The 26,885-nt window shown below is 39.2% G+C and overlaps 1 protein-coding gene across 1 annotated transcript in view; it reads right to left on the reverse strand.

Moving 5' to 3' along the window:
- Positions 1 to 1,023: 1,023 nt before the first annotated feature.
- trpc4a (transient receptor potential cation channel, subfamily C, member 4a) overlaps positions 1,024 to 26,885 on the reverse strand; it is a 29,200-nt gene continuing 3,338 nt past the window's right edge. Inside the window, exons 2-15 of the mRNA XM_038709460.1 lie at positions 24,873 to 25,102; positions 23,542 to 23,760; positions 16,776 to 16,916; positions 16,073 to 16,249; positions 15,487 to 15,687; positions 7,093 to 7,438; positions 6,011 to 6,150; positions 5,717 to 5,917; positions 5,502 to 5,617; positions 5,040 to 5,235; positions 4,719 to 4,913; positions 4,036 to 4,077; positions 3,561 to 3,650; positions 1,024 to 2,765 (exon numbers count right to left, since the gene is read on the reverse strand). Of these exons, the coding sequence (XP_038565388.1) occupies positions 2,046 to 2,765; positions 3,561 to 3,650; positions 4,036 to 4,077; positions 4,719 to 4,913; positions 5,040 to 5,235; positions 5,502 to 5,617; positions 5,717 to 5,917; positions 6,011 to 6,150; positions 7,093 to 7,438; positions 15,487 to 15,687; positions 16,073 to 16,249; positions 16,776 to 16,916; positions 23,542 to 23,760; positions 24,873 to 25,031 (2,943 nt within the window). The 5' untranslated portion in view covers positions 25,032 to 25,102 and the 3' untranslated portion in view covers positions 1,024 to 2,045. The remainder of the gene's footprint in view (positions 2,766 to 3,560; positions 3,651 to 4,035; positions 4,078 to 4,718; positions 4,914 to 5,039; positions 5,236 to 5,501; positions 5,618 to 5,716; positions 5,918 to 6,010; positions 6,151 to 7,092; positions 7,439 to 15,486; positions 15,688 to 16,072; positions 16,250 to 16,775; positions 16,917 to 23,541; positions 23,761 to 24,872; positions 25,103 to 26,885) is intronic.

Consider the following 26,885-nt stretch of genomic DNA (forward strand, 5'->3'; position numbering starts at 1 on the left):
TGAGTTACACAGGTCCTATTTGAAAGTTCAGGTGAGCTCACAGTGATTCCTGAATCCTGAATCTGATTTCATCCTTTTTGTTTAAATCTAATTAATAATACATTTTGATCCATCACATGCACTCTAAATGTATTACATAATACTAATATACTGAATAAGATCTAAGCATTTAAAATGTGAGTGTGAGCACATATGCTAGTTTGAAAGCTTTCTATTCATATGTTTCTCCATCTGTGACAGCCTGCTTCAGTGCAGTTGGAAGAGCCATCACAAACCCGGGAGCGTTTCAGCAGTAACCTTTTGATCATACGCAGAGTGCAGTTTCATCATCTTTTAATTTCTTTTTCACTTGCTTGGTCACTCACTGTTAGAATTTGCCAGCCACTGAGAAAAGGTAAGTGACAGAAAGCAGTCAACACTGGAGAAAACAATAATTAAAAATAAATTAAATATCAGGACATAGCGTGACTGGCTTCTGTTTTTAACAGCAGGACAGTGTGATGAAGTTGTTGGAACATAATATTTCTGCTGGGCTTTAGTTCTTCTTTGTATGGTCTTTAAAAGAAGAAAAATGTGTCTTTGTCTTTCTCTACATCTTTCTCCACTTACAGAAAGTAATTAAGAACGGTTTGGCTACCTGGATTGAAGTATGATTATAATGTAATGACTGTAGTACACATTCGATTAACAAACTCATGCTGCTAATAGGAGTTTTCAGTAAAGAGACTAGTTGCTGAAGTGCAGAAACAAGCTGCCAAATAAATAATACATTTACAAATTTCCTCTCATTGTGTGGTTTGACTGTTAATGGAAGGACATTTCAGCTGTTAATGGACAGATTGTTGTTGGAGCAAGAAGGAAAAGTCTTCCAGAAATGATTCTGTCATCCTGTACAGTACTTGTTCTAATTTCGTTAATGCACTCATTATATGACATGAACCTTGTGGATAAAAGTTTTTTTTAATGCGATCACAAGCCAAGTTAATAATAAGAGACTGTCTGGTCAATTAGCCAGACAAATAAAAATGTGTAAGCTTTCTGATGATCAGGTCATCATGACGGCAGTGTTTACCTATTCTGTTCATGTCTGTATCTATCTGCAATTTGCAATGAACGAAAAAAAAAAAAAAGCCAAATTAAGAGTTTTCTTTATGGTTTTAATCTCTATAACATCATTCATTCAAACTAACATGACATCTAAAGGTACTAGTTAAAAACAGCAAATTTGTTCAAAATGACAAGTTTATTTTCTGTAGGAGTGAATAATATGTTGCTTTAAATGGTTGTGGCTGTGTTCATATAACTTGCGTTGTTCTTTGACTGACAGTTGGCCACGCTCTAATTTACACAGTCATGAACTGTTGCCGTAAAATGTACTATTATCCTCTTCAGAATGATGAGAATGACAATCCCAGGTTTTTGCATAGAAAAACATTGACAGAATTGTTGTTGCATCTTCAGAGCTTGACACGTATTTGAGATACTGTGTGACAGTGTGTACAGTGCAGAAACGGACAGAGTAAGGCAGAGAGTTGGGTCTATAACAAAACACATCTATTGCTCTAGTGAGATAAGGGTAGGCAGAGTAAAGCAGTGTAGAGATAAACAGGAAAGGAAAAGAGGTAGAGAGATATTGATGAAGGAGTGCGTGTGGTGAATGATGGGATAACTTGAAAAGAAGGGCACATGTCAGATCAGGGACAGGGAGAGAGAGGAGGTTAAAAAAAGAGAAAATTATCAGTTTAAGGAAATAATTACTTTCCTATCATCTGTAGGGATGAGATCAGATGAAATGACTTTAATCTAAATCCAAATCTAAATCCTTGCAAGGCTCCCACAGAGCTCAGTTCACCTTTGCTGCATCTTCACTGCTAATATAACAGCATTTAAAACACTTCAACCAAAGGCCTCCCTGAGTCCACACAGATCAAAACTGATCATCAGTTTAGTAATAACTGGAAAGGTTAGACTCTTTGTAAAACAAACAATAACATCCTCACTTGAATCCTACATTGATTGTCAATCTCTCTGTCTTCAGGCCAACATTACTTGGCCTGTAGTTCTTCTCTGGATGACCCTGACAGACATCCACCAGCTACTGTGTCACTGCAGGGTAAACTCTCATTGTCCTTGTCCTCTCTGTCTTTTTGCCCACTTCCATCCAAACTGTTATTCATATTCGAGACCTCGCTACTTTCATTCATAGCCTCATGTACTGCAGCTTTGTCCTTATTTTCTGTCTCCAGGAGTCCTTTCTCATCCGTACCTCCTGTTGCATGCTCTTTGTCCTGCCCCTCTGCTTCTGAGCCCCCAGACTCGGTTGTTTCTTCTGACAAAGAGTACATCTTTCTGGAAACCTCTGTACTTGACATGGCTTCATTTCTGCCACAGTGGTGTTTCTGGAATAAGCCAAAGTCATTAATATCTTTGGGGAAATTTCTCCTCTGGCTTGACTTTTCGCTGGAGCTCTCATCAGAGGCCACGGACAAGAGTCCATTAGGTAGACCATTGAAGGCTTCAGGCGGCCTGGGTGAAGCTGTAGAACTGCCCTGCTTGAGGATTGACGTGATGAGCTTGAATCGATTGAGTTTGCTCTTCACCTGGCTGGTCTCAGGGCAGGGAGAAACCTCGAGCGAGGAGCTGGGGTAAGCAAGATTGGAGTCCATTGAGCTGCCACTGGCCTTTGCCCCCTGTAGAGCAGGCTTCCCTGTCTTCATCATGCCCATCACCTCATAACGAAAACTGGAGATATCTTGTTTGAGCTCCTGTGAGAGTAAAGCAAAAAGTGAGCTCCCCAGGTAAATTACTAATGCTTTTCATTTAATTATGAGTCCCAGTTGGTATCAGCAGAGCACTCCATTGAGTATCGAATCAATATCAACTAAGTGGATCGAGTGTAATATCATAAAATAATCATACAGCACTTTATTTTTTATAACAAAGCACACACATAGATTTTAATATGGGGTAATTTTTAGGCAATTCCATATCTTGGAAGATGCAAATCAAAGACAATATGCCTTCACAAGCCGAGTCTATAATGCTTTTTGTGTATGGTAAATGTATTTATTCTCTGGCTAATTAAAAACAAAATATCACAATTCATTAATTTCATCATCATGATACCTGCAGTAACCGATTTGTTTGGCCTCTTGAGGGCAGCGGAAACAAGCTTTACACACTATCACTATCAGTTGATAAGGCAAACCTGTTAGCAAATAGTTGCTTACTTGTTCATCCAGCAGAGATGGCGCAACATTATAATTAATTTGTTTGTGTCCACTTGATGACTTCATGTTAGTCTTACATTCACTCTAGTTTTAGCTCAGTCTTTGTTCTCCACCAACTCCTGAGGAAAATATCTGGCCAGTAAACCAAAACAATGAGTTTAAAGGAACTACAAAGCACCACCCAGACTACAGAGTTGGGTGATAATTCTCTGTGGTTTTGTCACTATGAGCTACACATCACATACATGTAGTAGTTATATGATCTAGTGTTAATATAGAGATATTAATTATAGCCGCTTTAAGTCTTTGCTCTGTAGACACCTTGCTTACCTTGAAATTCTCTTCAGTCAGGCCTTCCTCTGTTTTGGCATCTCTGATCATGGCGGCCACATAACGTTTCACCAAGTTCCTCAGTACCTCCTACATACAGAAAAATACATTTAAACACCATCTAATACTGAATGAAAGTGTTGCATGAATACAAAACTCACAGTCAGTCAGACAAATGTAGACGCACAAAAGGAAACACATTTCAAACTGCAGCTGTAAAAAAATACTACAATAACCACCTGCAGATATGGACAAATGGGAAATAATTGAACAGAGAATGGCGATGAACATCCCACTGAGTGTAATTGTTATGCCTATTGTGTGAGACATCACAAAAGCATTCTATTGACTGATTTAAATTTAAAGTGTAGAAAGGCGGTCGAAGACACGAATATCTGTCACTCTATCACACACACACACACACAGTAGAGGAAGATAATCAATTTCAGCTTGCTTTGAAAGAGACTACATTTACCTGATACTGATGGTTTACCCTCAGGTTCTCTGCTGCTCGTCTCTGCACAGACATCCGATGCCAGAGAGGTTGAGTTAGAGAAAGAATGGAAGATGAGAGAAAAGGCATGTTTAATTTCTCTTCACAGTGTCACACATTTGCATTAAATGTTGCTGTCTGTGGGTCTCACTGCATGTGCCCCCTGAGTGTTGCAGCACAAAACAGTAAAAAATAAAAATCAGATTACTGCCATCTAAAAAAAGGGATTCTACTCTTTAAGGCTGCAACTAATGATTCCTTTTATTATTGATTACTGTAATCTGCCAGTTATTTTCTCAGTCGATTAATCATTTTGTCTATGTCTCACCATCACTATCTCACCAGTCAAATAAAAAAGATATTCACTTTACTATCATATGTGATGAAGAAGGGCAGCAAATCCTGACATTTGATAAGCAGAGAATGTTTGGAATGTGAGCTTCAATAATGGCAGAAATAACTGATTATCAAAACAGTTGCCAATTCATTTTCTGCAGATCGACAAATCAATTGACCGATTCCACTACTTATCGTTTTAGCCCTACAACTCTATCAAAATGACTGACTGCACTAATAAGTGCAAGTGCATGTGTCTGCTAGACAAAATAATAGCACATTTCACAACTCATACAAACGTGTCTTTAAGTGTTTGAAACCCAACTTACTCCGAGAGCTCCAAAAGTTCCGGGGCGCTTGGAGCTTGTCCTCTTGCACACTTGCCTCTTGATCCAGCACATGAGGTACCAGAATGATTTGGGGCTAGGGACGATGTTGAAGGGGGGCGGCAGTGTGGCCCCTTCTTCAAAGTAACTCATCCACAGCTTTGTCCTGGCAAACTTCCACTCAATGTCTGCATGATCCTGAAACCAAGATTAGGGCGCATGATACGATCTACCAACACAAATACTCGATTACATTGCATTATCTATTGCACACACTCGTGTTTGTTAATTTTTTTGTACGCAGTATGACAGATATGTGCTCACAGCAATGTGCTGGTAGGAGTTGTTCATCATGGCTATGAGCATGTTGAGGAGCACCACCAGTGAGATGATGTTGTAGGTGCCGAACATGGTGGCACCGACAAACTCAGTGAACTGATGGTCTGCATCCACGTTGGTCACATACAGGCTGATCAGACCAAAGATTGACCAGAAGAGAGACTGCAGGGTCTCAAATAAACTGCAAGGGAAGGATATGTGTTACTCCGAGACATAATATTTATTATCACTGTTGGGTGAACATTTTATCAGTTGAAGGATTTCACATAAAAGTGGAGAAAATGAAATTCAGCTACATGAGTTTCTCTTTGCAACTGACAAATAAGTTTTCACACATTTTGCAACCAGTAACAGCGATACGCACAGAACACTCTCTTTCTCTGTCACCCAATTTCATAACGTAACTCAACTTCACAAACAAGTGAGTTTGGATTTATGCGAACTCACGTGGAGAAAGCGTTATTCTGCTCCACACAGCGGATGCCCTTGCATTTGGCATCTGGAACCTTGGTCTCATAGTAAAAGTACAGCTGGTTCAGGCCATTTGCAAAGGCCAGTAGGACCTGAAGAAAAAGAGTAGAGTGTGAGCGTACCCATGTGTTTGTACCTTACTCGTATACTTGTTTATGTTCCCGCCTGCATGCAAACATTTGTGTGTTTACCAGACAATAGATGAAGAGGAACTTAAGGATGTCGAGCAGCATTCTCCCCAGAGAGATCTGAAGTGGCCCCAGGTGAGAGTTGGCTGTGAACAGCGAGATGAGGCGCAGGGAACTGAAAATGTTTGCTATGGCAAACACTGCCTCAGCTACAAGTGTTGGGTGCCACATCTCCCACTGGTTCCTGGGTTTACTACCACTGTACTGAACAGGGCGAGAGGATGGCGAACAGATAAAGTCAGAACATAGGAAAGTAACACTACACCTGTATGTTCTTCTGCTGTTCATAGTGGTTACCTTCGTGTAGGCTACAATCTTGAGGGAGATGGTGGCCAGGTATAGAGAGTTCATGACAAAGTCCATCAGGTTCCACCAATCATGGATATAGTCTTGGAAACCACCATCCCACATCTGTTTGATCTCTGCCCAGATGAATCCTAGAAATATAGAGATTGTCTGATTATCTTTTCAATAAATATCTTTATACCATGGACACAAAAAATACTTGTTCCTTAATGTCTGGAAGGTGTCTCCTAGTATAGTATAGACTAATTTCTGGTGTCCCAGGGTTGTGCACACAAAAATCCAGCTCATTTTATGCATAGCACTTTTAGCTTGGATTTGCATGAAACTCCCTGACTGTATCAACAGTACAAAAGATCAGAAATATCATTACAAAAAATATCTGGTTATTTTATTAACAAGACTAAGAGTCTGCAGCTCTGTGATCTCGTATTTAGGCACAGTGGTGCCTTGAGTTAAATGTTAAAGTCAGTATGCAAATGTGCTCATAGAGACAATGCTAGCACGCTGATGTTCAGCAGAAATTAGATTAGCACTAAATGCAAAGTACATCTGAGGCTGATGGGAATGTCATCAGTTTTGCAGATAATGGTAGCGCAAAACAAACAGTCTGGGGATCACCAATTTTATGACTAATCATTCTGAGGGGAAATTCACACGGAAAAAGTTCCATCTTGGTGGACAATAAAGATTTATTCGTTCATTCATTCATTCAAAGCCATCCAATAGTTGTAGAGACATTTCACTCAAAACCACATATGTAAACCTTGTGATGGCATTAGAGGGAAATTCTGATAGAGACAGACTGATTGTTCTGAATTTGTGCCTCTGACCGGTGTCTCCTCGATGACAACGCCAGCTGAGGCTAATGGGTATCATAGTAATTGGAGCCATCTACCATACCAAACCGATGAAATAAACAAACTAAATCTCTCAGAAATGGAGTTGGGTAAACTGACTACACACAAACTTTAAGTTTAAGTTAAGTGGCCATGGCATTATTTCTGTACATCAGGACAGCCGTTAACAACCATCCTCGATAACAAACACCCTCAGCCCTAACCCCTTTTACTCACCCAGCACCCAGGGCAGGATCATCCATTCTATGGTGGTTGGTGCGGGACCCTGCCTGTTCTGCCTGCCCTGCTCTGTGGTGACGATGTGTTGGGAGGCGAGGAGCAGCAGGAACAAAAAGGTCAGGTAGGATGCTGTGTGGCAGATGAACTTGATAAACGGCTTGCGGATGAAGAGGCCGTAGCGACTCTTAGGAACGATGAGGTAGCAGAGAGCAAACATGGGGTAGAGGAGCCCGATGAAGACACAGGTAAAGAACTTGACTGCCCAGTGACGACGTCTCCAGCCAGGGAACTCATCATACCACCGGGACGCCAAAAGCTGCTGGCAGTTTGGCTGAGCTACAAACTTAAAGAAATAACAGATGGGAGGGAGAGTTATACCTTTGGTCTGTTTGATCTAAAGAGGTAAAAAATGACTCACAAGAACACTATTCTAAGGTATCATTGCTGCGTGTAAGCGTCCTGGAAGACAGCATCCCCAGCCTGAGGCTATTTAGTGGTTTTACGTAGAACATAATGCCGTAGTGACCACATGCCAGAATTAGCACTTGCAGCAAGTTACAGTTTAGAACATAGAAATGTAGGAGTGGGATGTGTTGGTGGTGTCAAAAATTGAAGACTAATCATCCACACAGAGATATTTTAGGAGGAAATCAAGTAATGGCTGCCTTGACACAGAAAAAGACAAAAATAAAAGCTTACACAGAAGTCAGTAAAAAGGAATCTACATGTCAAGAAACAAGAGGATCATATTTTTAGATGACTGCATTGCATTTCTTGTTGATTTTCTTGAGATAATAATACAGTACTCCTTCCTGAATATGATCTTTATCTAAAGCAGACAGCGTTTTATGTCTCTTACCCAGAAGAGGACTGATTGAAAATGTTTGGAGCATTAATGAACATGTGGAAATATATATTTTGTGTTCTTTTTTGTTGTTCGGCTTGTTTGATGTTTTGTGTTGCTGTGGGATCAATACCTTATGTAGCTGCAAATGTGAAAAGAATAACAAGAATTTTAAGTTAATGCCAGGCTCCTCTTGGTAACGTTTTGAAATGATCAGAAATATCAATGCATCAAAACTGCAGCTGTGTTGTGGGACTGCCTCAGCCAAGTGGACTGATGCATAAGCAGCATATGTGATAATCTAGAGGTATCTGGGAGACATTCTATTTAAAGACAAAAACTAAAAACTCATACCTTATTGTATAAATAAGAGGGAATGCATGCATACACAAACATACATGCAGGCACACACAATGTTGTGAAATAACATTAAGGCTGTATATCAAAGTCAAAGTGTTGACCGGCACGTTAAGTGCCAATTCACCAACTCTGCAGCCTCGTTACCATGGGAACCAGAGATCCCTATGTGCATCGGGATCTGAAGTAGAATGGCTTTTATTTCCATACCTTGACTACAGTATCTGCACAAAACTTGAGAGGAAATGGAGACAGGGTATATAGTAGGGGATGAATTTCATGGATGAGTTGAAGAGGAGGTGAATTATTTTCTTTTTCCAAATGAGAGTAAGAGTGAAAGAAACAGATAAACAAACAGAGAAAGAGAGAGAGAGAATTTGTGACACAGCATTAAAATAATAGGGGTTAATAGCTTCACCGACATAAACAGATTCTGACGATGGAAGAATAAAGAGGCAAGGAAAAAGGAAAATGCCCCCCTGCTTCTCTTTTCATATGACTCATTTTGAGCATGAATTATGGACAAAATGGCTAACCTCATTAAGTTGCAAACAAAGTCTGAAGCAGACCCATGGGTGCAGGCTAAGCCTTGTAATGAAGTACTTTGTTTAAAAATAATAAAATAAAATCGAGCCATTGTTTTAAAATTAAGCAAAAATAGATGGAATTTTCCAGTCTATTTAAAGATAGCTTTGATCATTTTAACTGTTTTGTCATGGGTATTTGGACTTTTGGGGGCAGTGAGTTATCCATTCACAAACAAAGGAGTTCATTTTTAGTTTGTATCTTTCACTGTTTGTTATAACATTATTCCTAATAAATGACAGCAGAGAGGTCCTTGAGCTGCCTGATGTCTTGCTTTAATCAACATGATATATTAAACACCGACGGTGGCGCTAATGAGATCAGAAATTAAGCAAATTGATGTTATAATTAGGAACTGTATCCATACTAATATTTGTCTTAGCATGAGCTGTAATAATACACAACTCTACAAAACCTAATTAGATAATCTAATTTCTAAGGGGGATCTGTGGTCTTAAGAATAAGTTTTTATTTAGTTATTTTGTTCACATTATTTTATTTTACAGAAAGACACAACATATTTTAATCAGTTTTCAGTGTTCATTTCCTTTATTTATTTTGATGTAGTATTTTGAATCCCCAACCAGAATCCCCTGATCTTAACTTCCCTTCATTATGCACAGCTGTTTTTTTATACAAAACCTCTCTTCCTATTTCTTTTTCCTGGAGGAAACAGTACAAATACATCAAACACCTCTGTAATTTTCCCTTCCCTTCATCTGTCTCGACTCTCAATCACTTCCAAAAGTCAGCTGTAGTAAAGTGTCATATTTTCCTTAGGTGGCTTGTTCACACAACTCAAACAGGAGTCCAGCAGACAAGTCTAGCTGGGAAAGTGTCCTTATACAACCTTTGCAGTCTCTATTCCTTGGTCAACTAACCAAAAGTGCCAGGAAAGTGCTTATCAGTGTGTGAGGGGACAAGTAAGGGTGCTTCCCGGCCATGTGAAAGCAGGTTCCCCTGCAGCTTTACTTACATAAAAGGTCTGCTGAAACTCCTCCACTTTCACAGACACAAACTGACAAGCACACACTTTACCGCTGGTTATGTTTTTTGCTTTAGTAAGAGTTTAAACAAACATGGATATGTCCACAGTAGACTGAGGATTTCAAATATATTTTCAAAAGAACAATAAAGCTCTTGCCATATAGTGAACACTTTTTAAAAATGTATGAGTCAAATATGCCAAGATCATTGACAAAATCTGATCATTCCTGCTTGCATTGACACTCGTCCACTTTTCACCGCAGGTAAATAAAAAAAATTCTTCACGCTTCAGTGCAAGGTCTATTTCAAAACGAAACCTTTATCCTGAATAACTTCATCACATCTCATCATTTAGATTTTCTCATTTAGACTGAGCCCTAGCTAAAGACTGAGGACTGCTGCCATGCCCTCCATACTACAGTTAAATGAACTCCCATAGGTGCATGGGCAGAAATCTTGGCATTATATTTGACTTTCATTTGAAATCTGAAAACTATGTCAACCAACTGGTTCAATTGTGTTTTTTTAACTTTTTTTTTGTCTTTGAAAAATCATACAGTTACTATCTGACTTTGAAAGCATCATTCATGTCTTCATTTTCTCCTGTTCCAACTTATGCAATGCCCTTTTCACTTGCCCTGCCCTGGCAAGTCTACAGCTTCTACAGAATGCAGCAGCTAGGTTTTTTTTAACTAGGACTAGTCGTAGATCATACATCACTCCTATTTTAGCCTCAATGCATTGGCTCAGGATTGATTTTTAAATTTTCTTTTATCTTTTATCACTTTTCAGGCACTACATGGCTTAGCTCCTGACTACATTTCTGAGCTACTAAACCCTTACACATCTTAGGTCTTCCGACCAAAACCTGTTGGCTATACCGCATGCCAAATCTAAAACAAAAGCATCCATACTCCATCCAGAACGATCTCCCCTCTCCTATTAGATCAGCTGAATCTGTTGCCAATTTCAAAAAACATTTCAAAACCCACTCTTGAAGTTAGCTTTTCCATAACTCCGAATGGTTTGCTATCTGTGGTTGTATGTGTGTTGTTTTTGTGTGTGTGTGTGTATGTAAAAATCTCTCAGGAGGGAGGGGTGTACTCACGTTTGTGATATACTGTATGTACAGCATTTTTTAACCTGCGTTAAAAAAGGTGCTTTATAAATAAAATAAAGTTTTACTTACTGTCTGTCACCTTTAATGCAGCTAAACTGGTCTCACGCTTATTAAAACAGCGTGTTGATGGACATGACACCTACAAAACAGCACAAACATGGAAGATGGTCCTGAAAATGTCCACTGACTCCCTGAATGTGTGTACATGTATAATATAAACTAAGTACTTTTGTAACAATCAGATCCAGTAACATCCTTCTTATGACTGCAAAAGATCTAACTGGTCATTCAGTTTACAAGTAAAAAAAAATCTAGCTATAGTTTGAGTATTATTTCACCTGTTAGAAAATAAATAATCTTGTGTGAGTATTTTTCTAACTGCACTGAGAACACGCAGGTCTATCTTTTTCTTGTTGAAGAAAACCATTTGAACATTGCTCAACACCGGAGAGTGAATTGTAAAGAGAGATATCTGTTGCAGTGAATTGCTGAAACAACTCAGTGCTAATGGTCCTTCACTGCATAATATTCATTCCTTTTAGCGCAATTTCATCTTAATGGAGACATTAAAAACAACTTGAGATCCTGATGTGCACTTTTTATGAGATATCACAAGGGGGCAACGGCAAACTACAGCATGTAAAATTTATAGCTTTCCCACTGCGCCCATCAAATGTAAGACATTCATTTTCACTCACACTGTGAATTTTCAATGTTCTCACCTATATTTTTTAGTTGTATCAGTACAAATCAGAGTAATCCACTGTTGAAACCCTCAGGGAGATAGTGAGGATAATCGGCAGTGTTACTGATCATACTTATCTGATTTGGCCTCCCGCTGCATCAAAGCGCAGACTCAGCTCTTTAGACTGGAGGCCTGTGGAGATTTCTCTTCAAACCATTATAAATTGCCTTTCTAATCCCTGAGAGCACAGCAGCAGCAAAGCCAGAAAACACACACAGATGTAAGGATAAATAAAAAAAAGTAATCGGGCATGCACACACACACATAAGAGGGTTGAGAGGAGAACTGTCCTTCAGTTTGTTCAGTTGTGGCTTGTGACTCACTGCAACTTTCACAAACAGCGAGTTCTACAAAAAATCACACATGCAGGCTGAATGTCAAGCCAATTATAAGAGCTTGAGTATTTGTCTGCAAAATGGCTAAAAGAGTTGAGTGGAGATCACACTACAGACAAAATGCCCTGAAATAACAACTGCTAGCTGCAAACTAGCCTTTCCAGTCCAACTGTCTACTTAACCCTTCATGCCTCTCAGGGGGCAAAACGCTGTCTGGCTTAAAGATCATCTGTCACAGGCACAAAACAGCCACTATAAATACTTCTGTATGTGTGTGTGTCATGTCTGTCATTTCCCCTCTCAAGAAACTGCAGCAGAAGTCTTTGTTATATTGACAGTTCTACAGTGAGTTTAACTGTTTTGCACTGCAAATTCTCATTTGGGTGAAAATGTCATGGTTATAATGTTGAATGCTGTGCAATACTTCACACATTTTATGTTTACTTCCTCCGACTCAATTATCAGTTTACTAAAGAATGTCTGAAAAATCCCACAAAATGCTACACCTTATGGCACAATGCTGGCACAGTAACTGCTGTTATTTGCTTGTGAGGTTGAATTCATATCAAATCTGGTTTCACTCATTTTGCAAGACTACTATATTCTCTGCACATGCTACAAAGGTAAAACCAGTGGCTACATAACTGCTGTACTACATATTCTGCAAAAAAATATATATCAGTAATTCAATTAATCTCTATCTAAAATTGAGACCAAAACAAATGGTAAAAAACTCCCAGTGTAGTATGATTATTGTTTCCAAAAGAAACCAAACAAGAAAGAATAAGGAAGTTTGCTTCAATAGAATGAAGAAAAAGGTAACTTGATTTTATAAAATGCATGAAAAGACAGTGATACAGTTAAAGGGTTAAAACACTTTTGTAATTGGCAAATTTGTTGTTTTAGGAAAATAAGATTTAAAGCCAAGCAATGTTGGAGAAACCGACAAGAGACAACTAGATTGTGAAAGTATCCGACTGAAAAAAATCCCACCCCCTCCTTTCAGTCCTCCCTCCAAAGCCACTCCCCCAAAACACATTTTCATGCGCAGTGAATGCACAGGCAGAGTGCACGCAGGCTTATTACAGAAACTTTTCCATTTTTGTGTCAGAGCATTTAATCTATTGATTGCTGTCAGGATGTAAAAAAGAATTTCAACAAATATAATAAAAATGCTTCTGAAATAAATAGCCTACCCCAGCTTTAACAGGCTCAATTACAGAGATAACTTATCTTATAAGTAGGATATTGTTTACATTAAATACACAACAATATAATAATTTATTGCAACACACACACACACACACACACACACACATAGAATGAATATTTCCAGCAGAATAACTTTACCTTGAAATGACTGCTAACCGTTACAGGTAGCTGGGACATTTATCATTTGAAAAGGGCAGCTGGCTGGATTTTTACCCACATCATGAGACACTGTCCTCCATCAAAGTCCTTGTGCAATTGAAGGGTGTTATTGATAGGATACAGGAGAAGGGCATATTGGGACATCTCCTGGATAATTAAAACACTCCTGGAGAGAGGTGTGTGGAGGAACAGTTGTGGCAGAGGCAGCAGGAGGGGATGTTTGTTTACTGTGTGTGTAATGACATATTTACTGCCAACAACACAGAGGTTGGGTAAGATGACAGGTGACTGTCCATCATCATGTCCACCCGGCAATTCGCACTACTCCCAGTTGTCCTTTTGTGACCCAACATGCTTATCTGCCAACCTGTGTCTCGATGCGCAACAACTGGATGGATGATGGAGGAAACAGCAGCCTCATAAATCGCAATGTGCATCTGCTCTGACAGCCAGGCAGAGCTAAAGACAGCTGAATGAATTATAGGTCCCTCTTGGGAGTGCTATGTCTCCTTCCTCATCATTTTTCTTCACCTTCATATTCAGTTGAACAATTCTGCAGTCAAATAGTTATTTAATCGCTTTCTTGTTGCCTGAAGAGGCCTTCAGCCATCCCATAACTTAGCACGCTATGAAAACCGGGCCTCCCACATTCTCCTTTAAACCCAGACAAACATAGCTTATGCATTAGTCATATGATTTTCTGAAAACCCTTTTCTATTCATCCACAGCACTAAGCTTTTGACAGATAAATATCTGGTAAATGCAGTGCTTAAAGTGGGCCGGTACGCACCGGTACGTTTTACACTTTGGCGTACTGGGACTTTTTTGGCATACCGGCACTTCTCCCAAGCTGCCGGTACCGGTACCCTCTCCTTATCAGGTTCTCTGGGCAATACGCGACGCTCACCTGTTTCTGTTCTTGCCTGCCTGTTAATCTCTGTCAGCAGAGATAGAGCAGGGAAAAGCTCGGGTGCCCTTCATGCAGCCGTGTTCCTAAAGTAGCTTGTCAGTGTCACTTTTCATGAACCGACCAGTGCAAATTGTTCCTGACTCTACCCACTGAGAAAAAATGGATAACATAATAGAAACAAAAGCATGAAATCAATGGACTGTAGCAGGAAAAAACACTGTGGTGTTATCAGGTTTGAACCATTTCCTTTATAATTGCTTAAATGTGTCTAAAATGCAATTCATGTCTTACAAAGCAGCTGAATAGCACAGCACGATTTACTTATTAGTTTCAGGAAATTGAAACTGGACTGTAAAAGTATGTACATGTACATGTTCTGCAATAAACATTACAAACCATTATAGATCATGTATGTATGTGTAACTGGGTGCAACTGCATGCAGAAACATGCAACTGTCATTTCAGTGATATTAATGACTGAACTGATTTTTTGAAGCTATCTGTATGTTATTTCAAGGAAGCAAGTAGCGCTACAGTTATAATCTTAATATGGAATCTGTATCACCTTGCAGCTGCAATGCTTTGGTGATGGAATTCAAGCTTTGTCATCCATGTGAAAGTGAAAACGGATACAATCCTACCCGAAACAGCATCTGGCACCATCAACAAAGAACCTGATGCTAATCTAACATCGTTACGCCAGTTCATATTTGCTGGCAGTGACACCTGTGAGAAGACATTGGCTTGGTGCAGCAAAAACTCCAAGCTTGGCACTCTCCCCAGGCTTACAACATACTGAATGTTGCCTGGCATTGAAATCTAATAAGAAGCTGTACAGTAGATAGAGGAAAACAAAGGAAAGGCATGAAAAAAACAAGAAGGGATTTCTTACTGCTGTATTCTTGTGTTTTAATTGTTATATAATGGCAGGGGGAGTATCAAATTAACAGCAGTTTTCAAACTATAGCACTCACTCACTCACACTGCCTTTCTTTTCACAGCTTTTGCCATCTGATCCACTCAGAAAACTATGGATTAGTCTTCAGTTATAAGCTGAATACTTTGTTCTTAGGGTAAAAATGAAAGCAAGGCTTATAAATAATCAGTATTAACATTAATATTACATCTCATGCTTACCTCTTTTTGGTGGTACTTGATAGCTAGCTTGAGTCTTGCCAGGTCGCTGTTGCCCTCCTCCTCCAGTAAGTTGATGTCATCTCTGTAGTTGAGGATCATCTCTAGCTCTCTGGAGCTTCTTGTCTGGTCCAGGAGGTCTTTGGCAAACTGTTTACACTGCTGAGACAGCTCCTCATACTCTGATTTGAACTCGTTCTCCACCTTAAATGTAGGGCAAGATATTAAGGAAAGTCTCAAAGAACAGGTGCGTTTAGAAAGTGATGTTTCTAAATCAATCATTGCCTCTGGTTATTTTGCGTCATGAAGCTGTTTCAAACTTGTTTACAGATATTTATCAATAACAGGAAAGGATTCAGATTTTGTAATTATTTCTTGTGGCATTTTTCCTCCTTTTTTATCAAATGACATTTACCAAGACCAATTTATACTAATGCTTGTTTAATATCTTGACAGGCCATTGAATGTCACATGAAAGGGCACAGTGAGGCTAATTAATGCAACAGTAAGCTTATATTTCAGTTCTTTAAAATCAAATACAACCAAATTATTTTCTAGCCCCGTTATTAGCTGGCTCTCTTGTCTTCACCTTGCTGAGCTCCTGCAGCTCCCAGCTGAGCCTGAACGCAGTAAGGAAGGGGTCCTCACTGGAGAGTGCAATTAGTGAGGGACTTGACAGTGCTTTGTAGATATTGAGGCGTGAGCGCGAGTGCCGCAGGCTGTCCACGTCTGAACTAGACACACACTCCACACAGTTACAGCGCACCTGCAACATCAAACAAAGCATGGACACGTCTTAATAAGGCTTTCCTGTGTTTTGTAATAGATTATGTTTCGGTCTAGCAATACAAGCACTGTAGCAACCATGTGAACTAATGGCTGGGTATGTTATTTAGGTGTTTAGATGAAGGCCAAATCAGTGAATTTTTGATTTTATAAATTATATGAAAATTTACACAATATATTAGAAATTTTGTAAATTGTTCATAATCTAAACACGTGATTACAAACATTGCTCTTATAAACATGTTTATTATTTGATTATATCTTATAAATAAGACCCTATGTCAAATACTGTTTTTAGTCATACTCTGTATCATCTGAATGTATTCTATTAATTGACTCAACATTTCATAACCCCACTGGATAGTATCAAAACTGCACTTTTATCCGGCTGCACACAAGCCTTTTTCTTGTTCCCTGGGCGGCTGTTGACATTTTGGAGAAGTGGTTTTATGCAGATAATAACACCAAAATACAGATACCATTTACACCATGAATGGTTTACCCACCTCATGTGGCTGCGGCATAGACACGCCTTTCTGCACCAGAAGCTTAATAATTTCATAGTTATTGGTGTGTGCGGCGAGGATGATGGGAGTGATGTCAGGGGTGAAGTCAGAGAACTGCTTGTCCAATAAGATAGGAGGAACCTTTCAGGGGAGAGGAGAAAATATAAGCTTTAATCACACATAAATTGAATAAAGCTCTCGAAGAAGCACATTTAGCCTTTGTCCTCTATTCTATATCTATTGCCAATTTATGGACATCAGAGTCTTTTTTTCCTCCTGCCAGGTTTGTCATGCTCAGTGCACAGTGGAAGTAGCCTATTTGGTTTGCTTAAACACAGAGCCTGAAAGATCTTCTCTTCACCTCAGAGTGCAGGTCAAAGGTCTTTACAATGAAATGGAATATGCAGGATCAAGAAATCAGTATTTTGGCAGCTGCAGTGGAAACTGTGGAAATGCCAGCAAGAAATTATTCCCTTGGTCAAAGTCGCAGACAAAATGCCATCCATATCAAGACAACTGTAAAGGGTAGGTGTACAGGCCACAGTGTAGTAAAAAGCATCTGCATTTCACACATTTCAGAGGGAATTATTATGCTCAGAAAGAAACCCATTTCACCTATTCCTCTTATCACCCACTCCAGCTAAGCCCTTTTGCTATTCCCATGTCATACAGGGCTGCAGGTTGCAGACGAGTAAGCTGGCCCTTTTCGCTTCTTTTAATTGAAGGCTTATTATCTGATTCTGTGGTGAGGGAGAAAGAGACGAGAGACAGTCAGAGAATGGTTGGCGACACGGTCGGAATAAGAGGCTCTAGTTCTAGTGAGACAGCGTCACCAAGACTAATGTTTAAGACATGAGTGACTAATATCTTGAAAGAGCAGGCCCTCTTATTGTAAAACCTTAATCTAATATAGGCTGCCATTTTTCCGACAAACACCTGTGGGTCATGAGATTCCCGTGGGATGGGAGTCAATTTTACATTTACTATGTATACTATACAATACTATTCATACGGGACTGGGACAGGAAAAAAAGCCAATGGAAGTGGGCAGAATGGGAATCGTAGATCAGTTTTTATATATAAATATGCCGACAGGAGTGACAATCCACTTGGCTTAGGCTAGGCTTATTAGATTTGGAAGGTCCTGTTGAGCTGGTGCTTTTTATTATTATATTCAGTTATTGTCTTATTTCTGTGGTATATTTAACTCTATCACCAAGGTGTTCAAAATCCGCATTGTTTTTAAAGGCAGGAAACAGATACGTAGAAAAAAGGGAGGGAATTAGCTTTAGCTACAGTTAGCTGGGGTTATCTCACCAGCTATAGCTAGCCGGAGTGCAGTCACTGCAGTTTTGGCTCTGTTTTTTTGTATGTGCTTCTATGGCATAATCATTTATTATATGTGTTTTCTATGTGCAATAGTAAGACTGTGGATTCAACGCAATTGTCGTATTTTCATAAATGAATGCATTATTGTATTTCAAGGAACGGACAGGAAGCTTGGTATACTAAACTGACAATATGCTTATATTGATCTCTCAGAGGCAACCAGGTGTTCTCATCTGATAACCTGATCTGAAAAGCCATTAGCAGCAGGAGGCTTTCCAGAGGCAGCTTTCTCCATGAGAAGAGACAAGTGACAGTAAAACACAGTGACAGGTTGACAAGTGAGGTGACAAGGGACTCATGGGAAATATTCAACTGTGAGTCTCTCAGTAACTAGATTAAGAGCCAGGGCCATTTTAGAAATAGTGAGGTCCTAGTCAATAATTCATATAAAATTTGGTGGTTACTACACCCACAAAACAAATGTTTCCATAGATTCCAGGAAGTTGTATAAAATTGTTGAAAAGATACATAGCCCTAATATGTCTTATAATTTGATATTTACCCATATGACCATTAAAATAAGAGTATATGGTAAATGTAATTCTTAAAATAAAAAGAAGAGGTATTTCTTAAGTGAATTATAGTAATAAATGAGATATCACTGAAAGGTTTTTGTAATAATCACTGGACACATACTAATCTGTCTATGCCTCATTTCCAGTACATTATCTGTCGCAAAGATTCTGATAGTGAAGGAGAAGGCATGAGAGAGCGATAATTACGATATCTTGTGATTACAAAATCTTTAGCAGCACAATGACACAGAAGAGAATGACAAATACAGGTTTAGTAGCTACTAACTATAGTCAAGAGTTTTGTGAGCTCAGATCTTAAACACAGTTACTGCTTCTGTTCCTGTGGTGTAACTCATAGAAATTGGTTTTGAGTATGTAAGTCCGGTGAAATACAGCTAATGGATGGTCATAGCCAGGGCTATCATATATATATATATATATATATATATATATATAACACTGATCACTTTGCTTGTTGGTCGGTGTTTTAGTAATGTTTAAATTTTACAACTCTCAATATATAGACAATACATGTGAATGCACAAGTCACATTTAAGACAAGAGCTGAGATGTACCGTACTGTAAGCTGTTTCAGAAATTGTCTATTGCCTGGATTTGCAAAAGACTGTACCTCTCCCAGACCCTCCCGTGTAGAGTGAGAATGTATAGTTTATGTGGGATACACTCAAACATTTACATTTATTCATTTAGCTGACGCTTTTATCCAAAGCGACTTACAATTGCTATATATGTCAGAGGTCGCATGCCTCTGGAGCAATGAGGGGTTAAGTGTCTTGCTCAGGGACACAATGGTGGATGGATCACAGTGTGGGATTGAACCCGGGTCTCTCACACCAAAGGCATGTGTCATTCATTTCGCCATCACCACCCACCAAACAGACAAGAAAATACTGCTATGGATCAAAATTATTACAAAAGTAAATTAATATTAATATGTTTACATAGTATGGGGTCACTCCACAGGTAAGTTTACCCCCAAACACAAATAAATCACTGTATACAGCATCTCAGCATTGGCTGATGACCTCATCAACTTTTATTTAAAGGTTATCGTTAAAGGTTACATAAAGTGTCCATATTTTCTCATGTCCAGCTTTCATTTTGTAATAGTGGGATATACTGTAGTTTGATATCTCCACCTTTCACTGAAACAGTGTTGGAGAGGAAGTGGCTTTCTAGCTGAGAGCAATACTTAATTTGCAGCAATAAATTCAAAATTACTGAATTTCCCTTGATAGCAATCACCAACATTAAAGGTACTAACTTGTGCTTCCAATTGTAAGAGGTATAATGTACATTTGAACAAAACTGTGACCACTCCTCCACATCAATGTTTTCCTCAAGATCAACTTCCCATTTCCTCTTGGTAGAAAGATCTCTATCATTCATTCATTTAGTTGATTTTTCTGATTGCCTTTGTGTTTTCTCTGTTAGACTATTCTCAAGGCCCACGCAGAAGAAAAAAGGTTTAGCGCCACTGTGTCTTATTTTAATTCGATGCTCTCCACAAATTTGTCTGTTTCTTATACAGAGCTCAACATAATGTCCTCATCTTTCCATTTCAAGAGCAACTCTGCCGGAAAGTGAAATGTGAATGGGATGGGTTTTCCCAAATCAGTTTTTCACTGTGGCGTATTGTGCTTTTGGTACAACTCCGCAGACATGTCCACACTGATGAAGATCCCGCAGCCCCCAAGGACCAAGGGCCTGGTTTTGTTTGTTTGAATGGTCAGATGCAAAATATTATCTTTCTCTCTGTAGGTGAGTAATCTGGCGATAATACTTCTTGGATTACTACGCCCCTCTGCTTGTGGTTTGATTCTGTGCACGTTCTACCGTAAGCCGATTGGGGAGTTTTACAGCATCAAGTTTTCTCTATAAAACTCTCCATCTTCTGGGTCCCACAACCTTCTGGGAAGTTGTGAAGTGAAGATTGGAGTGGCAGCTCCTATTCTCCATGTTGGCAATTTTATTTCCATCTTCTTTAACATATTTCCTTGGTCACCTTTCACCAAGTCCTCTTCGTGGCCAACTTTCTGCTCAATCTCAGTCATCGGCTTTCCGTAGTTATTTAAGTCTGTATTTTCTTTACCTGTAGATGACATCCTTTATTGCCAAGGAAATGTTCCTGTATTCCTCGTGCATTTCAGTTAAAAGCATTCAATGTTTGCTGGATCCATCATGTCTCAGTTGATTGTTTGCTTCTTCAATCTGGAACTATGCCACTCGAATCAGACATGTTCCCAGGCAATGTTAGAGAGGATAAAAAATACATTTACCGGACTTGCAAAATTTCATACATCCAAACTTCTTAACATGATCCGCTCCACCTGCCACCTTCTACCTAGCTGCCCTACTGGAAATCTCACCACTACTGAGGAACAAAATATGAAGAATTGTTATCCAGGCGATTGGTTCATTTTCTCAAAAATGTTTCATCATTCATATTGCACAAAAAGTCATGTTATCATGTGGACACTAATAACTTGTGTAGTTTACTCTCAGAGCAGTCATAGTGCAGCAGCTGCTCCAAAGAGTGGCACAAAGCCATGTCTGACAGTCATCATACTTCACAAAGGAGGGTGATCTAATAAGCTATATACTCTGTTCTCCATGTGGGAGGAGGAGGGACATCAAATAATCTTCATCAAACAGCCTTGGCCTGTGTCCAAGCACAGAGCAGGAGGAGTGCAGGCTGGTAGATGTGAAGTTATGATAATAGTGGAGAAAAGAAATGAAATTATAGCCCACTTGTCCGTGTAATGCTTATTTGTTACTCATATTGATTACAAATGTAACATTAGCATCTGCAAAAGCAAAGTGTGTTTTGGCTTTTGTTTTCACTGTGCTCCTTTTCGAGCCTCCCCACTGGTTTTCACCCGTCATCTTCAAACATCCCAAATGTTGTTTAGCTAAAGCTGGTATAAAATGGGACAGTGAGCAGTTTTGTTTTTGAATGACACTGTGGGTAATATGCTGAAGTCTTTGTGGCTTCAAGCAAGCATGATTATGCTTGCTTTACTTTCATGCTCTGTGTTATATGTAGGAGAAGGAGGGATTCCCTCACATAACTATCGCGCATATGATATACTGTACAGGTACAACACAGACACCCACAAAACAATGAGCAAAATGTGGACTATGAAAACAAAAAAACAACATAACACAGAAGCGCCCCTAGGCCCTTTTAATTGAGAAACACTGTGAGCGCCAGTGATTGTGCCTCCGACAGATGCATATCTGTACTCAGAGGATAATACATAAAGCTGTTTAAAACGCTGATATCCAATACGCTCCTCAGCGGAAAACAAATAAGCCGTACCATTTGTGAGATTATTACATACACATCATTCAGACAGCCTGTAAAATAGAAAGACAAATACACACAATCCCAGCAAAGCAAAAAATGAATGTCCTTAATAATAAATCTCAGAGAAGACACTGGATACAGATAGGATGCTGTTTCCCAGACAGCCTTTTAATATAATCAATGAGTTTCTCTTGGGTAAATTTGGAAGAGCTAGAGTGATCTATTTTCACAACCTACTCATGTGATGTGAAGAAGCACTATCTTACGAAGGCATTAAGGTAAAGAGGAAATGCGGCAAATGATTAATAGAAATTGTTGGTCTCTGTATCTCAGCCCCCCCCACAACCATTTAACAGACAAGCCTGAGCTATCTAGCGTGTTTCTGGTCTCTTTTGTCCCGTAATATATTCTTCCTTTTCTATCTTTTTCACAATTTCACTTTAGGAACAGGAACAGCAATAATGCCTCCCCTTCAGTTGATCAATGAAGCTAAAAACATCTGTTCCTAGTGGTTTATGGTGCGTTACTGCTGCTAGGAAGAGGAAGATAGCATGTGAAGCATGTACGAATGTGAGCTCCAGTGTGCACAGTACATATGTGGCAGGAACAAGTAAAAAAAAAGGCTCCTTGAGTGGTGATCAATCAGTGCAAAGGGCCACAAATCTGAAATGAATTAGACTCTATTTGTTTTTGATTACAGTAATTAAAGCTCTTAACAGGCTACTACTCAAAGACGGATTTGTTTATGATCAGCAATGTTGCATTCCCAAACTAATCTGAATCCTTACGGGATTAAAAAAGAATTATGAATTCACTCTAACTTTGGACAAACTATAAATAATTTTTTTCTCTAAGTGAACATGCTCATTAAATCTCTTTCTGTTGGACCTGTTTCTTTTCCGAAAGACAGAAAAAGGCTTATGAAGACAGCTTTTTGAAGTGTCGGCTGTTGCTATTTCCAACAATACTTGGTCAATTATTTTGGATGGTATGAAAGCTCCAGGCAACTACATACAGCTTATAAGCTACACAATGACAACCAGTATTTCACTGGCTGAAACTGCATTCTACCAGTCATTAAGATCCAAAATTCCTCCTGTGATTTGACACGTGGGCCACTGTGTCAAAGTGATCCGTTTTCTAGGCTTTGAAACACAGCAGGCTGGGAGTTTTGTAATCCATTGAGTTATATTCAGTAAATTACTGCTCATAAATGTAATGATGAAACAATACATGTGGGTGCACAATTGTGTATTTGTACAATATCATATTCAGTTGGTAAAAAAGGTTATTACACCTTTAAAAACAAAACTTGCACATGTCACAGTGTTCAAATAATAGTTTTTTTGACTATTATGTAATTTGGTCGCAGGAAAAACTGAAAGTAGAGACACAAAGTAAACATCAACAATCCTCTTTTCTCCCCTAGTATGCCCCTAGCCTTGTCATCAGCCCACTGTCTGTGCACTGACACACTCCTACCTCATGAATAAAGCACTCCTAATTTGAAATCCTTCCACCCCCGCCTCACCTGCATGCCACCACTAGGCTTCTTGTGATTGAGCAGCAGCTCCACAGCTCCCACCACTTCCTTGCGGATTGCGTGCAGCAGGGCATCGCCGACGTAGACGCTGAAGCTCAGCAAGAGTTCAATGATTTCCAGGTTCTCGTTTTCAATGGCAATCAGCAGAGCCGTGCGTCCGAGAGGGTCGATGCAGTTGATGTTGATCTTGAAGTAGATCTCTGCTTCCTGACAAGATATGGTTGTGATTGCAAGTCAGGTGTTGGTTTCATCATTGATTAGAAGGGAAACTACTCACAGTCACAAAATACATCAATTTTTGTTCTGTTTTGCTCTGAGGCTTTGCAGTACTGATGACCACATTGTGGTAACCTACCAATTTTTGCAATAGTTAAAGTGGAACTCTTTGCAATTTTTACACATCAAAGTCTTTTGACAGGTCTAAGGGGAAGCTACTGCATGTGTGAAAACGTTGTATATAGCCTTTTGTGTCTCCAGAGGGAGCTGTGTGGAATCTGATATATTGCCTCAAGTGGAGTGAGGTTACCGGACCTTGGCAGCCCACTTCTCATCTTTACTTGAGGCTAACAGCTCAAGGCTACATTAGCTGCTACTAACATAACACAGCTGAATCTCTGATTGAACTGTCAGTGGCCGAGTTGCATTGTGGGTAATGTAGGCACCAAGTTTTGACAAAGAAGAAGAATGTGTGAAATAAAAAAAAAATCTGTTCTGATCTCTGGTTCTGCTGCATATATTTTAATATTTGATACAACTGTCCATCAATGTTATAGGAGTACAATACTTAATTGTTGGAGTACTATTTGAAGTAGTAGCTTTGGTGGTCATATTCGGCATTAGTTGGCTATAGCAGCAACATTTTAGGCTAGAGGACTACAAGGGCAGTCATGAAAATCTGAGCAGCATATTGGGGCTTTTTCTTGCCTTACTCCATTGTGTTTTTAACTGCATGTGACAAGCCCTCTCTTCTTCTTCTTCATCATCATCATCATCATCATCATCATCATCATCATCATCATCATCAGTTTGTGCATCCTAGATGGTATGGGATTACTAAACAGCTGGTCTCCAGCAATATTTTGTGTGTACTAAAGGGTGACACTTGTCAAGGTAAATAAAGGCCCCAGATGTTATTGGAAATGATTATAATCATAGCTGACGTTACCCATAAATCTTCTAATCTTTTCTAAATCAATCTAATTAGATTGAGGCTCTAACATCATCCATAATTTAGACTTTCAGTGGCTGTATTAATTCATCCATTTACCGATCAAATTCAAATTATGCAATCTTCCATGTATTTATCTATACACCCATACCTCCAGAGCCTGTTTGACACTAGCATAGTCCCCCTTCTCCACAGCTCCGAGGTAGGCTTTCTCCAAAGGCGATAGCTCCGACTCCGACCTCACAATTCTCAGCGGGATGCGGTCCCGGTACGAGGAGCTGTCAGTCCGCCGGTAGTACAGTTGTGACATCTCCCTGGGCTTCAGCTTACAAGCACTCTGCAAACACTGCTACAGCTGCTGCCAGCCTGGGGAAGTTCATACTAGAAGGGACAAAGGTGTTATATGAAGTAGACACTTCATGTTGTTGGTATTGATTTTCACAAGTAAGAAAAGAGGAGTAAGAGAGGAAGAGGAGACAGGGACAAAGGTGAGAGGATTATACAGAAAGTGGGAGATGAAACAGGCAGTTAATCCCCGGCCCTATTTTCAATGAAACATATCTAAGACAAAAGACATGATCATTGATTTTAGATGACACACACAAGTTGCATCCATTAAGGGTCAGACAGAGGAATGTGCCCAATCTTACTAATCTTCCTAATATGTTGGGACAATTTTCGACTCAAAACTGAACTTTGAAGCAAATTGTGAAGCCGCGTGCAAAACGGGGAACCAGCTGTTGTTCTGTTTGAGGAAACTGTCCACATGTCCACTATTTCCACATTGACAAAACCACAATGACCTTCATTTACCGTGCTTTTATTGAATCAATTTTGTCTTTTTCTTTGGTGTCAAGATTTGGAAATCTATCCTTAAAGAACAGAAACACTCTGAATCAAATTGTTAAATGGTCTAGTAGGGTGATTGGTGAGCTTAACCCAGCATCACTGTAGACCAGACAGTTACCGTGGATAACTGGCTCGATTTTAAATGATGACTCCCACCCTTTGTGCAGTGAATTCCAGCTTCTTCCTTCTAGACGAAAGTTTATAGTCCCAAAGTGCAACACAAAGCGATATAAAAATAGCTTTGCTCCAGCAGCCATCACTCAGAAGAACAAGTTGCACAGATGATGCATAAGCAATGTTTAATTATTTATTTTATTTATTTATTTAGTGATGATTGAAACCTTGAGTACTTTTAACAAACAACAAATCTACCTATTGGTACAAATAAAGTAACCTGAGCCTGAACCTTAACCTAAACAGTTTCAGAGAATGCCTGCAAAAAATGTCTGGAGGATAAAGGAATTTCACAAATTTTCATACTTTATAATTTGAATATAAGTTTATTAAAACATATGTTTACTGCAGATAGGTCCCGCGAACTGTAATTGAAACATTGATGTCACATTTAGTGCATTGCTTTTATGTTATGCTCTCACTGCATGGAGGAGAACTCGGTAGGGGTAAAGACATCATTATCTAGTGTCGCAGCAGAAGTGGATGGTAAGATGTTTGATTCTTGAGTTACTAATAGCTTTAGTTATAGTCATTAGTGATGCTTGCTAATTGATCGACAGCAGCTGACTTAGTGGTTGCCTGGTGACAGCAAAAATTATGCTTCCAGCACTTTTGGCAGTGTTTCACAGAAACAAGCATTCACACTGACACACTGACACTGTACAGTGATTTTCTCCTAACAAGGCGACAAGATCTCTGGGTTCTCTAGAATCTGGAGGCGGTGAAATCTACAAATAGCCTACACTGTAATAATAAAATACTGAACTTAAATAGAAGATGAGGAAATAGTGTGCGCAATTACATGAAAAGTAGCCCTAGTAAGCATAGTTTCTTTTATAAGTTCATCGTAAAAATTAGGTAACCATTTATTTTGATCTGCTCATCTATACAACCATAATAATGACCTCATTCTAAAACCAGTGTTAATAGTAAATTAACGGAACAGATGCACAAACAAGTGAATATAAACACAAGGGATGGGCTGTTGAACTGACAGGACAAGAAAATAATGAGATGGAGGGGGTGAAAAATAAAACAGGTGAGAAAAAAAACTTTGTGAAGATGGTTACATGTTACTTAATATAAAAAAGCTGGTGATCCCCTCTCTCAGGGCAACTCATTACTGCTATGTGCCTCTATT

Source organism: Micropterus salmoides, unplaced genomic scaffold (assembly GCF_014851395.1).
Source record: "Micropterus salmoides isolate LMB-PRFRI ecotype aquatic unplaced genomic scaffold, ASM1485139v1 Ms_hic_scaffold_9, whole genome shotgun sequence".
NCBI lineage: Eukaryota > Metazoa > Chordata > Actinopteri > Centrarchiformes > Centrarchidae > Micropterus > Micropterus salmoides.